Source organism: Xiphophorus couchianus, chromosome 22 (genome assembly GCF_001444195.1).
Source record: "Xiphophorus couchianus chromosome 22, X_couchianus-1.0, whole genome shotgun sequence".
Lineage (NCBI taxonomy): Eukaryota > Metazoa > Chordata > Actinopteri > Cyprinodontiformes > Poeciliidae > Xiphophorus > Xiphophorus couchianus.
Window position 1 is genome coordinate 8,436,475 of NC_040249.1, and position 16,376 is coordinate 8,452,850.

Sequence of the window (16,376 nt, forward strand, 5' to 3'; positions counted from 1 at the left end):
AAAATATTTCACCTATTTCTCTACAGTTGTTGCTCTTACATCTGCTGCTCCCATCAGCTGCTGCAAAATAGGAAGGTATTATGCAGACAACACAAAACAGAGTTTCTGCTTTTTTTGCTCTGTGAACCCCTGACATTACTGCACGAGAAATCTGATTGGCTCTTTGAGTTAGAGAGAGTGCAATAAAAAGGGATGTGACAAAGGTAGTGGAAGCAAGCTCAGAGCAAGTTTAACAATTCCTATCTTTGAGTCAGACACACACGGAGGGATTTTTCTTTCAAAGCCAAACTGCTTCAGTGGAGTTCAGGGTAGAGCATATGGAGACAAACTACAGAGAAACACTGCAGGCAGACTTTGATGCATTTGATATATCTGAAGAGCTCGGATTTATCCTTGAAGAGCCACTGGTAATATTTCTTGTCATCTTTTCTTTTCTAAAATGGCAGGCATTCAACAAATGCTCTAAGAATAACGATGTTATCCATTGTGCAGGAGCAGGGTTATTTTTATTAAATTTTGAGGCCAAATATTCCTTCTGTCTCCACAGTCTAAATGTTTGGTCTGCAGCACATACATTCCCTGTAGACTGAAACAGATAAGTTTGACTTAGCTTGCGTAATGTTAAGGAAGGTTATTGATTTGATGGAAGCCTGTTGTTTCTAGCCTTTGTTGAACCTTTCACATGACTGTGACTGTGCAGTAATATACAAAAATAAGTTCTTTACAAAAAATTATCAAAAGTCTGTCAGTTTTTTATTTTCACCTTTGTCTACTAAGTAATTTAAAAGACTACAGTACTTAGCAAACATACTCATGCTGTATGATTTTTTGTATATTTTCTCAAAACATAACCACAAGATTCAATGTATCTTGCTGGGATTTTACTTAAACCACCAACAAATAGTGCAAAATTGTCAAGTGAAAAGGAACCATTCATATTTTTATATATTTTTTTACATTGAAAAACTTGAAGAACGTGACTTGCACTTATATTTCCCTTTACAGCTCTAAAACATACGTGCATTACACTAGCAAAGTAACAAAGTCCACACCTCCAGGAAGCAATAATTTCTCCATAGCTGAGGGTCTAGACACAGAACAAAGCAAAGCATGGAACAAGAGGCTGTTTTTTTTTTACCAGGTTATCTTGCAAAAGAAAAAGATTTGTATTTCCTCCCCAAAGACAAAGTAACAGCTTATCTTCTAATAACATAATTATACCTGCTGGAAAATCCCCCTGCCCTCATCTCGTAGTTAGCTGATTTTCTTTTATTTTTTCTCCATGGCAGGCATGAAGTGATGATTTAACTGATTATAATCTACATGAACATCTTCAATAAATACAGTCCCAAATAAAGGAATATCAATGAATAACTCATTTTATTCTTATCATCTTCCAGACTCAGCTTCCAGATTATTATCGGGTGTGGTTGGACTTGGCTAATAACCTGACACATTTGATCGAGTCACGTAAACTGCGAGATGTAGTTCATAAGGTAAGAGCATGGAAGTCTGTTGCAATAAGAATTACGAAATTGCACAGTCAGATTGATTTTCACCCCCCCACCCCCTAAGCTCCAGGAAGCAGTGTTTACTGTCGCCAAAAAGTAACTACAGGTAAATCTAATCTCCATTCAGATGCCAATTTTGAGTCCCCATCATTTAAGTAACCATCGGGAGCTCCGGCTGGCCCATCTTGCCCTGGGGTTCATCAGTATGGGATATGTATGGCAGGAGGGACAACATGAGCCTGCACAGGTAAAGCACCACTGCACTCGAGAAAGATAGTGGAAATGCTATGATTTATTTACTGGTGACATGGGAGGGTAAAGCATGGCCACAAGCCACACATTTATATCCAAGCTAAAATATCCACAGGGCCTCTTAATAGGATTGCCTTAAGGTAAATGCTGAAGTCAAAAGATAAAATTTGGTGATAGATTTTAAAATACACTGTTTTATGCAGTATAGATTATTGTTTCTGCAAATTTTCTTGATGGTGTTTCGTTGCAGCTTCTCAAAAAGCCAAAAAGTGAAACATTTTTTCAAAGTGAAAGCATTAAAAGTTATAAAGAGGAGGATTTCTTCACAAAATAGGTCAGGAATATCAAGAACTGAAATAATGTGGGAAGATAAATACCAAATTTTAATAAAGCTTTGTGGGTAAATGTGTAATATCTAAGAGTAAAAGTGAAAACATTTTCTCAAGTCATAGTTAGTGAGAAGAAAAAAAATCAAAGAAGTCATCAGGGTCAGATTTGTCCTGCTGGAACAACCCAGTCTGCTGATTGGATATCTTTTGTATTGATTGGTTGTGAACCAACTAAAAGGACCTAACTGGGATCCTCAGAAGCATGTTGTTTTGTAAGTTAGCCTTTTGACTGAACTTTAGTATACTGATTGCTTGGCAGATTCTTCCCAAAGCCCTGGCCTGGCCTTACTGGCTAATATCTCGCAGGCTCGGCCTTCCACCCATTCTGACCTATGCAGATTCTGTTTTAGCCAACTGGAAATTAAAGGATCCCACAGGGTGAGTAGTGTCATTTTTTACACGTTTGACCTCACATGTGTACACTAAGAACCTTCATTATAATAATCAGGGATGTCCCAACTGGAATTTTTTGTTCCAAACATCGATCAAAGTCAATTAGGACTAGGCATCAGCAGACACCAAGTCACACCTATTCATCTAAGTTATAAAAATAGCAGACAAAAATTACAGAAAAGCTTTATATGAAATGAAACCAATAGTATATCTCTCAGCTATACAATACCAGCTGGCTGTAGCAGGCAGAGTAGGTCACATAACACAGATATCTGGAATTCACTTTAGTCTCTCTTTCTCTCTCTCCTTTTATTCTCTGTATCTTTCTTTCTCTCTGAATGTCTTTGCAAAAGGTGAGGAAAGAGAAGCTGAAAACCCAGGTTTGAGCTCAGCACATGTAGGCAATGGTTGATAACGATCCTTTAGAAATGTCTTGATGGGGTTTTGGAGCTGTTACTTGGGATCATGTTGGGACATCCCTAGTAGCATTTGCTCAAATACCAAAAGTCTTCCTGAAACAAATGTTCAATTGATGTTTCACTTTTGTTTTAGGGATATGGAAATTGGGTAAGTCTAGAACATTTTCTTGCTTCCATGTTGCATTTTCTTCTTTTTTTTTTTTTTTTTTGATGATCCCTTCATGTGGGACATTGCATCATGATGTTTTAAAAACAGGAACATGGACTTAATATTTTCCTTTCCTGGAGGGGAGACTTGCAGGGGATTTTTTATGGTGTCGTTGCTCGTGGAGATGGCTGCCAGCTCAGGCATAACGGTCAGTGGTTTTCCGATCAGACTTTCTTTTTCCCATGTGAGCCCCAAACCATTTGCAGTTGAAATCAGATAGTTTAATACACTGTATTGAAGAAAGATAACAATTTTTGTCACTTTTTTGATAATAAATTATATACACTGCTCAAAAAAATAAAGGGAACACTTAAACAGGTGTTTAACACTTAAAGTGTTCCCTTTATTTTTTTGAGCAGTATATATATTTTTTTCATTTTTTAGGTCAGTTGGGATTCTAAAAATTATTCACGAAAATCAGAATGTTAAGAGAATTTTGTAGATACTTTTTTTACGTTTGGTTCTAGTGTTTCAGGTTTCCTTCCATGATCTTCTAACCATAGGTTGCTGGAATTTTGTCCCATTCCTCTTGACAGAACTGGTGTAACAGAGTCAGGTTTGCAGACCATCCTAGGTCTTCTAAAGGTGCTCCGGTCACATTATTATGCTGTCAACTCTATACCTCAGTGTTACAGTGTCAATCTCACATTTGCAAGCTTCTTCCTTTTTCTCCTAAATGTAGCGACAGATCTTGTGGCCAACACTTTACTTTTAGTTTTCATCAAACCCCACCACATGCCTCCTAAAATAAAGGTTGTGACTTTTTGCTTTTTTGCTTTTGCATTAATGACTTCTTACTCACTCAATGGCATTTTAGTACCTGTGAGCACTGAACGTGTTTTTAGACAATGAAGTTCTCTTTCTTTAACCACCGTCTTCACAAGGTCTTTTGTTTTTGATCTGAGGTTGATACACAACGGTCTTCTAGATTTCTTGTTTCATTTGTTCCGTTTCCCCATGATGTCACAAAAAATATGCGTGTATTTGAGGTTTTGAATCAAAGTACATCCACAGGTTTGCCTCAGTATAACTCAAATGTGATAAGATAACAACTGAAACTTAAATAAAAGTTTTTACATTTCCGTCTGTGTTTTCCGAGATGTTTTATAGGTATACTCGTTTTAGTGTATCGAAACATCTGACTGAGGAAAGAAGAAATAAATTGTGGTCTCTATTGTGTTTTTATAAGCAGTGTATGTAAAATCTGGTTTCAGTTTTATCTTTTCCCTTCCTTGTTTTATTCTATTGCAGTCTCTGTGTTATTTTCTCTTGTAACTTAGCAGGTAATTCTGAACTCTCAACTCTAACCAGGGATCCCTGGAGGTGATGCACGCCATGAAAATCTCCGACCTAATTGGCATACAGAAAGGCCTAATCAAAGTAACACAGTCTCTGAAGAAGATGAAGGAAACATTCCAACTCATGCACAGTAATTTTCAGTTAAAGCTACATCGATATGATTTTATAATTTAACACGGTTTGCCTTTTACGAAGGCAGCAAAATTGAGGTTAATTAAAGTAACTTGGAGTTGTGCTCAATCCAGATCATGTGGAGGCAAACACATTTCATGGAACATTGAGGATTTTTGTCTCAGGGTGAGTTTTTGCAGCTGTCCCAATGTCCCAACTACCTGAGATATTAATGATTCTCTTTTCCCTTTCCTAATTTAGTACAGAACCTATTAGATATTCCTTTTGATCTCAGTTACTTCACTTTGTTATTAGAAGAACTTGTGGCGAATAAGCTGGATCTTGACTTTTCAATACTTTTTAGGTGGCGAGATAACCCCATGCTTCCAAGAGGGCTCCTGTACGAAGGCGTTAGCAACGAGCCGGTTTTGCTGTCAGGTGGAAGTGCAGCGCAGAGCTCAGCCATTCAATGCTTTGATGCTTTGCTATGCATTCAACATGAGGACGAGACAGGTAAAGATGCATTTGTATTGACCTTTAACCTGCTTAGATACCTCCCGTGAACTACTATTGCCTTTTGTGAAGCCAGTAGATATCCCAGGTGAGAAATCTTTCCAGAAGATGTTGTTATTTTTATTCTGTTTCCTCTCAGTTTTTTTTTTTTTTCATTGATTTGTCCTATCTAGGAGCCTTCCTGACACGCATGAGAGATTACATGCCCCCTGCACATCGTCAGCTGATTGAAACTCTGTCTGTCTGTCCATCGCTACGAGATTTCATTACGACTTGCTCCGACTCTGACCTCTGCCAGGCCTACAACTCCTGCGTCTCTTCTCTGGTGGATTTACGGAGCTATCATCTCAAAACCGTGGCCAAGTATGTCACTGTGCCTGGTAACCGTGCCAGAGCCATGGGCTGCCCTCTCAGAGGAGTGGGTACTGCCCTCAACACCACTGGAACTGGCGGCTCGAATCTCATGGTTTTCCTCAAGACTGTTCGTAACACCACCCAGAAAGCACTGGTCTTAGAAAGACCCACAACATCAAGAGAAACATAAATTGGGATATTTATACTGTCGTCTGCAGGGATGTGTAAAACATTTTTATGAACTGTATTTATGAAAATTTTACTAAAAGATATGTATGTGCAATTATTTTCAGGAATTTTTAAACGTGACAGTAATATTTGTCAGTTCTTGCTTCAGTAAGCTCGTATTGCAGCGCAACACGAGGACTTTCAGAACATTAAAGTAAACTGTAATAACTGTACGGTTCTAAAAGAGGAACCAAACAGTTGGACTTCTCTTTTAGTAACCGCAAGTTGGACAGCCAGTTAGGTTACGTTGTGTCGTCACTGTGGAAAGAGGGGGGGAGACACCAACATTAAAACAGAAATCATTCAAATAAAGCCTGTCAGCTTCACTGTTTGTGCTTGATTTTAGCCGCTGCTATGTTTTTCCAAGCAAATCCAGTCCAACGTACATAAAATAAACCTCAGAAAGAGAGATAATCATTAAGCATGGATTTCAAATCAATTTTTTGTTAACTTTTCTTAATAAAAACATCAACGGTATTTTTCTGTGATCTGTGGTTAACTTGAAAACAATATTTATGATCAAGTGATGTGACAGAACAAACATTGAGGAGTAAAACTTTGCCTTTGCCATTGATTTCTTCCTGTTTGAACTGTGAGACTCAGAGTTGTCTTCCCCCTCATTAATGAATATGTATGTGCAGAAGCTTTTAAAATTTCACAAATCTTTCTTGATATATCAAGTTTTTTTGTGGTGCAAAGAAGAGGCCATGACAAATAATTTCAAAGCTTTTTCTATTTTACATGATATCTTGCAACTTCCAATGTCTCAAATCCAGCTGAAGAAAAATAACCTCAGAGGCTGATATTCTGTTGGGGATGTGCTGTGTTGTTTTTATATAAAATATTCCTATTGGAATTATGGTTGAAAACTTTTTTTTTTTTCCATCAGACTGTAGCACATTCTCCTACTACATATTAGCTAGGCTGATTTTTCTCTGAAGAATTGGATTCTGTTTTTTAACCCAACTTTTTAGTACAGACATATTATATTTACTATGGTTTTGGTTAACGCCTTCACTGAATCACATTGTATATGCAGTGCAGCTAATCTCTTTGTACCTTCTACGGGCTGATACCTTTTTACAATATTTTTGATCCTTTTAGCCTTTGTTAGCAAGTTGTACTCAACTTGCTAACAAGCTGAACCTTATTTCTTGTTAAACAGATCGACATAAATAATTCCAGGGGTAAGCTCATGGTGGGAGAAATCTTCAACAAGGTCCTTGTTTAAGAGCTTATTGTGGCTTTTTTTTTCCTTTTAATTTTTCACTGGACTTTTGTCACATTAAAACGGCTGCTGTACATTTTTCTTTTAGTGGGATTTTACTTAAAATAGTAAGAAATCATTGTGTGTTTCTTGAAAATGAAATAAATCCTTTGAAAGATGGAGACTAACAAGCTAGAAAAACTAAAATGCATTGTATTTGACTCATCAGGTTGTCACATCAACAGGTCAGGAAAATACTATATTTCATGTTTCTTAGAATTAATACAAAATAGAAAAGATCTTAGTAGAGCTAGTATGCACTGATGTCTCATAGCGGGATGGATACAGCCAAAGCGGTTGTATCATAACCGTCTCATGCTTTAAACTCCTAAAAGAAGATGGTGTTCATCTGATTGGCTATTAGTCTTTAACCTGTCCAGGATTTAGTTACCTTGCCAACAAGCTCACAGTTACATGATGACCCCCTACTGCAGGTAAGGGAATAATTACCAATAATAACTTTAAAGAACATTAATTCAAAAAGATTGGAAGAAATGTTTTTTGATGTGGAAAAAGTTTCAAGTCTCAATAGTTTTTTTAATTACATAATTTTTGATTTATTTGTTCAAAAGAGGTTCTGTGATATATGGAGAACACTTCGTATAATGATGTAAAATGTAAAATATTGGGAAGAAAGTGGAACGACTTTAAAAAAAAAATACTTTTTTAAAAGAGCAAAGGCGAAAAAGTTGGACAATGAAAGAAGACACTGTTAAAACAAAGACTAAAGCAATATCCTGGAGGGAATGAAAGAAAGTCACAGCAGTCGTGACAAGGGCTGCGGATAGATGCTGGATGGGGTCACTCAGTTTGATGGACTGGAACTGCTGCTCCCCTACAAGACTTGAAGGTTGTGTCTCTTCTCTCTATTGAAGACTAATCACATTTGAAGAGAGTGAGGAGGGAGCCCCACTGTTAAGCCCTTGTCATGGTCCAGCTCCATTTCACTTGAAGCACAAAAGACTGAAAATGTGAATATAGCCTAAGCCCCGCACTAGTGGTGAAGTGGTCAGACATTGATGTGTGTATGTATATATGACAGCTTAAGCTCAGTCGGATTAGACGGAGAGTATTTCTAAAAAATGTCTTCTCGTGTAGTCACTAATTCTCAGTTGGATTCAGGTCTAAATGCTTCCCCTTGAATTTGAGTTCAGTATTTTGCAGCCTGCGTTTGTTCCACGATTGTCTTGTTTAGCACAATGCATCGTCCCATCAGCATTATGTCCTTGCTGAAGAAGAGCATCCTCTCAGCATGTTGTTGGCACCACCATATTTCTAGGTAAGGAAGGTGTTAATTTGTGCTGCTCCAAACACACAATTTTGCTCCTAAGTCAAAAGCGCAAATTCAGGATTTCTTTCACATGTGTCCACACTGTGCTGCTGATTTTTGCAGCTCCTCTGGCATTGCTAACATATTGGGAACTTATCTGATACAGTGTTCCCCTTGCCTATCCTGTTAGTTGTGCAATATTTGACTTGTGCCAAACTTTACATGAGATTCTCCCTCTGCTCTTCTATAAGGGTCATAGTTTTATTGCTGAGTGTAAAATCTATATCTGTTCTCTTGACACATTCTTCCACCTGAGTGAATTTGAATATAAATATTAATGCTGAATATAAATGTACATCAAGCATTTCTGATTTTTAATAGTGAAACATTTAAAAATCCATGTGTCATTTTCCTCTTACTTCACGACGATACACTACAGCTAAAATCTCTCAAGGGATTTTTGTGAATTAGCTTATATAAACTATAATCTGGTACCATGGAACAAAGTGTGAGATTTATATTGGAGCTGTACATTGTTCCTTTTTAAATAAAGTTTATTATCCTAAAAAAAACTAAAATATTGGTTCTTTGGTAATATTGTGAGGAAAATGGAAAAACATTCAAGGAGAAATGAAGTGTTTTGGAAGGCACTATGAAATGCATAACATTTTAATGATACACACCAAAAGTCACCTACAATCTTTACAACCCACCTTCATTAGAGGTCAAACACATCCTTTGATGTCAGTCTGTGATGCACCTGTTATGGCTGCATGGGACACTTGGAGCAAATGCTGTCATGTACACGAACAAAGGCTGCCCATTTAGGACAGCTGGCCATGGCAGGTCACATGACTTTTGTCCTTGCAGTGCTGTGAGTCCATGTGTGAGAGCAACGTTCTTCTGTAATTGCTACTCCTCTTTCTTTTCTTTGGTCAGGAATTGAAAATAAAACAGGTTTTAAGTTAACAAAGGTCACAATTTGTTGAAACAGTTTAAGCTTAATACTTCAAAGAGCATTAGCTTAAAGAAAGTGAATGTATTACAATTCAAGGTAATAGGAAGGGGTGTCAGGATGTAATGCATTTGAAGTCAGACTGTTCATTTATAATCATGCAACAAGGTAGTGCATGATTACTTATCCAGGGACCAAGTGAGCTATATGACTATATGTTGTGAATATAGGTTTGATTTGTGCTAAGAGCTCAGGTGAGATTCTCTGCACTTAGACACTTGTGTTGTCAGTATATCCACAGACATTTTCATGAGGCTTGCTCAGAGAAGTATTGTCACAAATATATAGCTTTGCAGCTGCACAAATTAGCTTTCTGGAAATGCATTACAGCTCTTAATGGCACAACTTTTTTGTATTGTTTAGACTATCCGTCTTTCTCATTGCTGTCTTAAACAGAACATCCCTTGGTTTTCATTTGTAACAGATTTAAGAATTGAACTTTCCTTCTTGCTTCACTAAGCTGATGATACATCAAAATGTAATATTTCTGGGGGGAATCCTTGCAGGGAATCAGTATTTTGTCTGTGCAAAACCAGTACACGCTTTGAATTTCCCATCGCTAGGCTTAGACGTGGCCACCTGGAGCTATGACCTGAATAGGAAGGAATCAGGACACCGATTCAGTTTCACTTTCCAGATGAAATATTTTAATTGTATTTTTTAAAAACAATAGAAAAATCCATTATATTGCACTTGGTCACTAAATTGCACTTTCTCGTGGTCCAGCTCTTTACTATGACCCTGGTGAGTGAGCTCTTTGTTACAGGTTGCACCCCACGTGGCAATCGGTTGTGTGATTCTTTACTAGATTGCTTTATTTCAAGAGTTCAGAAAAAATCCTTTCAAAATAAAAGCCCCCAATTTCAAATACCTAAATCAAAGCTGAATCAGAAGTAAAAGTTTTAGTGACAGACATTTTGAAAGGTCACTTACACCCCTACCCCCAAATTTTATGTTGTTATATACAATATGTAGGAACTGTATACGACTAGTAACCATGTTGGACGCTACCTGCATGAAAGTAGCGTCCAACATGGCTACTAGTTGGACCTCTCCAAGGGCAGGATTTTCCACATTTATTTTTACATCCAGTGAAGATGTGTTAAAGTTTTTTTTTTTTTATAAAATCAAGGGGGCCATTATGAAATCCACATTTATTTATTCCTATAAAATAAATGTACTTTAGGTATTTTTGTTTATTTATAACTGATCAGAGCTTTGCAAGTCTTACCACTAACTATTCCACAATATCTTGTGTAACCTTAACAGGTATAAAGTGACTCTATTCTCGCTTAACCACTCTTCAAAATGGGAAAGACGAGTGAATATGTCATTTAAGTGTATTTTAAAAAGTAACAACATCTCAACCAGACTTGCTAATACTGTATGTGCATCCAGAGTGAAAATATATAGACACTGAGGAGTGTATTTGCAAAGAAGGAAATTTGCTAAGGCTTTCTGCACATCTTTATCTGAGGTACTAATAAATGTGGAAGGTGTTTTATGTTGTTTCATGACGGGAGGCCGGTATGAGTTTCGGACATTTCTTGTACATTTTAAAACATACACTCGAGGGGGCTACAGTTGCAAAGCCAGTGTAAAGCATCACTAAATACCCGCTTTGTAACAAGTTCCGTGTCACTGCTACATCATGAGTGTTTCATTTCTTCATTTATGTGACCCAAGCTGGTGGTTACAAAGTGTTTTTTCACTTATGGATTACCATTATATTCCTTTAGCTCTGTATATATATATCTATATAGCCCTTCTGCTTTTGCTGCAAGTTCAGTGCACAGTTGTTTTGGGTGCTTCCCGAATAAGCAGAGTTGCCTGATGGGGCTTGCAGCAGAATGACAAGGTAGATCAAAGACACAAAACATCTCTGGAAGCATTAGATGGACATTAAACAAGACTGATTTTGCTACTTTTTGTCAGAGCTCCACTGCAACATGTCAAGTGACAGAGAGGCAAGGCAAACTCTTATTTGACTTTGAGAGAAATGTCAAAATATAAGTTACTTTAAAATAAAAAAAAAAAAAAACAATTGTTTAAACTTTTTGTTTTTATAGAAAATACTGCAGAAATATTAAAACATTGCCCATGTTGATAAAAATAAGACAAGAATAAACTTGAGAATACTTGTTCTATACTTTAAAATATTATACCTGCTTTATCAAGAGTTTTCCAAGTATTAGGATGTAAGATTTCACAGTACTTTGTTATAAAAAATGGTTATTATTTTCCTAAAATATAGATTGGGAACATTAGGAGTCAGTCAGATCAGTAATCACAACTAGATGGGTGAAATTGGCTGCACATAAATATACATTAGAGACAAAAAAACAAAATAAAAGATATACCCAGAGAGCGACGTTCAGCCAGGGGCGAAAGGCGAGCAGCATGTTGACAAATATGGCAGAAGGGAAGAGGATAGCACAGGGTTACAATAACAGTGCTGATTCTCTGGTGATTACTGTACTGACAGTTTTTTTATGTTTCTCCTCTTCTTCAAATATCTGTGCTCTACTGGAAGTGGAGTTGATGTCCAATCAAAGATTACAGGTTCCTTCAGACAGGACCCCTTTGCATGTCTCCTCCACTTGATGCAAAGCAAATGGCTCTAAGGAAAATAAAAACAGACAAAGTGCATACCACTCACTGAAAGATTCAAAAGAAGAAAATTAATTTAAGAAAAGTTTTGTTCTTGACCTAAACAGCTTGATATTTACAGAAAAGTGTGTAAAAATTGCTTACCTAGAGTTTGAAGCTGCCAATAATGTCCAGTAAACGCGTCAAAAAAGATTAGACAGAAACGAAAACATTTTGTGTCTCTGCTCTCCCCCAGCTGACGTGACAGTCTACGTTCAAAGCCTTATGTCAACTGGGGGTCCGACAGCATCCATTCACACTGCTTGTTGGTCCTCCATCTGGCTATTCCTTTAACTGCTCCATGAATAACTGGAGATGTTGATGTGCCCCAAAAAAGATGGCTTTTTTTCAAAGGCTTTACATTTTATTCAAAGGAACCAAAGTTTCCAGCGAGCATGCTTCTTGGACTCTGACTTGGACTTGCGCTTTGGGGTGGAGGTGAACACTTCGTTGGAATAAGGCAGAGCAGGGCACTGTCGACTGTCCATGGGGCAAAGTCGCTTCATCAAGGGCTGTAGCTTATCCTCCTGTTGCTTAAAGTCCAGCTCCACACTGCAAGACAAACATAAGGAGTGGAATGTAAATACTAGCCTAATATAAGTGCACACACACTAAGATAAATTAGATGTTCAAATAACCTTTACATCATTTGATCTCATTTCATCTATTTTATACCCGTCAATTGTGTACGCCTACTATTTGCAAACTAATGAAATACCATTATCACTGTCCAGTACGAAGCACATTTTCACATAGCCAATAAGAGAAGCCCTTGAACCCAAAGAATCATGTTAGGAGTCACAAAAGGGATTTCTAACCTAAGAACCTTGTATTAAACAGTGACTAACTCGTCAACTGATTTGTTGTCAGCTCTAATTAACTGGAGTAAAAGGGAACAATGAAGGCAAGGGAATAACCCCAAATTCTTTGATCCTATTTAAAGCAACAAATGGCTAAGGCTTGGAAAGTTTTGAGAATTCCATCAGGACAATAACCTGGTTTTGAAATAGTTCAAGCAGGTTAACGTCAGGCTTTTGGAAACCAGTAAGCTTAACTACACAAAACATTTGAGTACTTTACTTAAAAGTTTTTCTGCAATGTTCAATATACAGTATATTCTATTATTGATTGTTAATCGGGTTGTGAGTGTATAATATGTAGCCTATTTTGATAGAACTTTATTCTGTGTAGATTACAGGAAATCCAGTGTAAATCAAAATGTATGCATTTCATTGAAGATATAACTTGCATCATTCCAGGATGAAAGAACTACCGTTCAGGTACATGACAAAAAGTCCAAAGTTATGGTGGATATTACACTCATCCCCATAATGAGTGTAAGTAAACCACTGCACGTGGGATAGGTAACACTAATGTTTGTGATCTTAGTAATTAGCAATTTTAATTTCATCAATTTATTGCTGTTTGAATAGAGGCAACGAATTCAAATGATCCCAGCAGAACATACTGGGTGCAGTTCAACATTTCAGAGACTCCTTTGAAGTAAGAGAGTTTCTCTGCATTCTCCAACACCGCAGTCAAATGGGCTTTACCTGCATAGATTATATTTGCATAATAATAAAAAAAAAAAGCCAGGATTTTGGTTGCTCCTGACATCAGACTTTAACAGCCACGAGTGTAATCCCAGTCTGGTCATCGTCTGATTTTGTTGCGGAGCCGTAGCTGAACTATCCGATTAAATCTCCCAGGGAGGGGAGAAATGTGGGACTTAATCTCATCCAAATGAAACTATTGAGAGTCCCTAATTAACTGGCTGTATTCAAGCAAGGGGAAAATACATCATTGTACACAGTTTCCTCTCTCTTCATTGCTATTGATTTCTTGTAAATTGCTGGTTTGCCTTATCTTGCTATGTGCAATTTATGTGTTACAGAGGAGATAATAAAGAATTAGCTATCTGCTTGCTATGTGCACTGGAAAAGTGATGACCATAAATAAAGTCTACCCGACAATCAAATTTGTGTTTTGGATCATTTAATTGACTGGTGTTTGCTTATTTTTCTCCATTAATGCTAAATATTTTACACAACAGACTGAAGTGACTTCAAGGACTTACAGACATCACCCCTGACATTCTGAGGAATAAATGGAGATGAACAAACAGAAATAAAGAAAAGAATGACATTTGACAACTCAAGGTCAAACATGCACTGTTTCTTCTCATCTGCAGACAGAGAAACGGACATTAACGTGCAAAGATTGCCCTGATAGAGCAGCCGCTTTGATAGGCACAGTAATTAGTTTGCTAAAGGATATGCTTGACTCAAAGTGATATAATGAAACTGGAAACTGTCCTCACCCCCCGACAATAAGTGTCAGTTAAGAGCAGAGCTCTATTAAAGCCTCCAGAGGAGCGACCTCATTGAGGGCTGGATTGGCAGGCTGAGACCTGCTTTTCACCGTGTTAGGAGAAATGAAAAAGTAAGACAAAAATCGTGTAAAGGCCAATTCATTGCTGCTTTAACCTCGACGTCACTCCTGATTTAAAGGAGCCTTTTCATGTAACTCGATTTGATCAAAATTAAACCCGTTCTCCTGTAATTTCATGTTCACTTCAAATGAAAGCCAATTCTTGTAGGTCTCCTGAGAAGTGAGTCCTCGGAAATGAGAAACTACATTTTTGGTGATGCCTTTATCTCACTTGTTCATTGCTCATCTCTTAATAATACATGTAACATGCCCTGTTCCACCTTCTCTTGCTTTTATGGCTGCGAATGTTTCCCTTTGTCGCACCAGCCGCGCACATTCATAACAACATTCAAATGATGTTGGCTTGACAGCAAGTAGTTTTGAGCAACATCGGTGCGATGCAATGCAGAATAAGCTCAACAATTATTAAGCAGTTAATCACTTGGCGGATCAATGCGATTTTTCTACACTGGGTGCAAACTTCTGGGAGAAAAGCCCAGAACAGCGCTGCACGGTTCATTTAACACCAGAGGGCAGATGCTTCGGCAAACAAAAGCCTCATATCTAAGATCATCTCTGTGCACAGACAAATTGAACAGTTGGAGATGGGAAACCTTCCAGGGCACTCCGAAAACCATATTAATCATCCCCTTATCTATGCAATGTGAGTAGCTATTGCTGTGATCAGTGGTGAGTTGTTTGTTTGTCTGCAGTTGCTGAGCACCATTCAATAATTGCTGCTCTTGGGAGGGATTTTGCTACTGGGTGTCTTTGTAAAACATCTCGTCAACTATTTTCTATTCTCAGTGCTTTAAACCTAAAGCTGCCTTCCTTCCCATTATCCTCTCTCTTCCTTTGCCATTTTCAGTCCAAGTTCCACACTTGACAAAAAAAAAAAAAAAAAATGGCTTCCACTGAGAGCACCAGTTTCCTGGTGGGTTATTTAAAATAAACTGCCAGAAAATTACAGTGATTTCCCTCACGGGTTGTCATGCAGAAGTCATACACAGGACATTTAATAGAAAAAACCTCTATTGTATGTTATGCAGAGAAAAATAAACTTATATTTATCAATGAGAGAATAATCTAATGTGCTCTCTCAACAAACCAAAATGTTTTATAACAACATAATTTCTGATTGTGCTATACAATTATACTCTGTGCCTGGAAGATACATAGTAAAATTAGCTTTAGCCATTGGTTTATTGTCGTATTGATCTGCTTTGAGGTTTCTATCTGACCTGATGCTCTGTTTCACCAATTATTTTAATAAATATGGACTACATTTGATCAGCTGTATTTCAAAATTTTATCAAATTAAAAATGGTGGAAGCCATATCCATGTTTATGTAAACTATGATGCAACACAGATAATTAGGTGCAACATATTCCTTATTTTTGACCTACTGGAACGTTTTTTTTAAAAAAACCCAACATTTATTATATGTAAAATCCATCTAGCTCCTTAATACTGGAATGGTGAGTTCCCAAAATAATATTTTTCATTTCTGCATATTTACATCACAAGAAAGTAGTAATTACGTTTGCAATGGACTTTTTTTCCTCCACTTTACTGAACACCGTCATCATAATTATTCCAGTAATATATCTCCTATACACTCATCCTATCCATCCTTATCTCACCTGCCAAATGCTTGCCCTATTTGTTGTGATGATAAATGAGACACTACTCAATAGCAAAGGTAGGAGGAGGCTGTCAGGGGAGAGCTGGAGTTTGGAAGACCCACAGATTGACTGCTTTAGCTCTGCGGCTGCCAGATTCCTGAATTTATTGGGCATTTTACATGCACAACTTCTTTAAAATTCAACATCATCCTCTAAATTGAGTGACACACTTGGTCACAATAACAACATAGAATCCCCTTCTAACTTAAAGGAGAAATTGTCATTAACTCTCTGTTTTGGACTGGTCTTAATACGGCCCACCTTATTAGTAGCCGGTCCTCCTTATTAGTGTCACAGAGTAGTTTGTCCAAGGTTGCTGCACTGCCAGCAGTTTAACTGAGTCAGTAAAGCAAACTTTAATAACAGGGCCACTGGTGATGGG

At 37.5% G+C, this 16,376-nt stretch overlaps 2 protein-coding genes across 2 annotated transcripts in view; one reads left to right on the forward strand and one right to left on the reverse strand.

Moving 5' to 3' along the window:
* The first annotated feature begins 214 nt into the window (after nucleotides 1-214).
* Nucleotides 215-6,251, forward strand: LOC114138571 (indoleamine 2,3-dioxygenase 2-like). The gene is made up of 10 exons (XM_028007932.1): nucleotides 215-407; nucleotides 1,401-1,496; nucleotides 1,639-1,758; nucleotides 2,412-2,530; nucleotides 3,098-3,112; nucleotides 3,221-3,320; nucleotides 4,484-4,601; nucleotides 4,717-4,768; nucleotides 4,947-5,095; nucleotides 5,269-6,251. The coding sequence occupies exons 1-10, from the start codon at nucleotides 318-320 to the stop codon at nucleotides 5,637-5,639; spliced, it is 1,230 nt and encodes a 409-aa protein (XP_027863733.1). The 5' UTR covers nucleotides 215-317; the 3' UTR covers nucleotides 5,640-6,251.
* Nucleotides 6,252-9,853: 3,602 nt separating this feature from the next.
* insyn2ab (inhibitory synaptic factor 2Ab) overlaps nucleotides 9,854-16,376 on the reverse strand; it is a 34,512-nt gene continuing 27,989 nt past the window's right edge. Inside the window, exons 4-5 of the mRNA XM_028008002.1 lie at nucleotides 11,984-12,430; nucleotides 9,854-11,849 (exon numbers count right to left, since the gene is read on the reverse strand). Coding sequence (XP_027863803.1) covers nucleotides 12,247-12,430 — 184 coding nt within the window. The 3' untranslated portion in view covers nucleotides 9,854-11,849; nucleotides 11,984-12,246. The remainder of the gene's footprint in view (nucleotides 11,850-11,983; nucleotides 12,431-16,376) is intronic.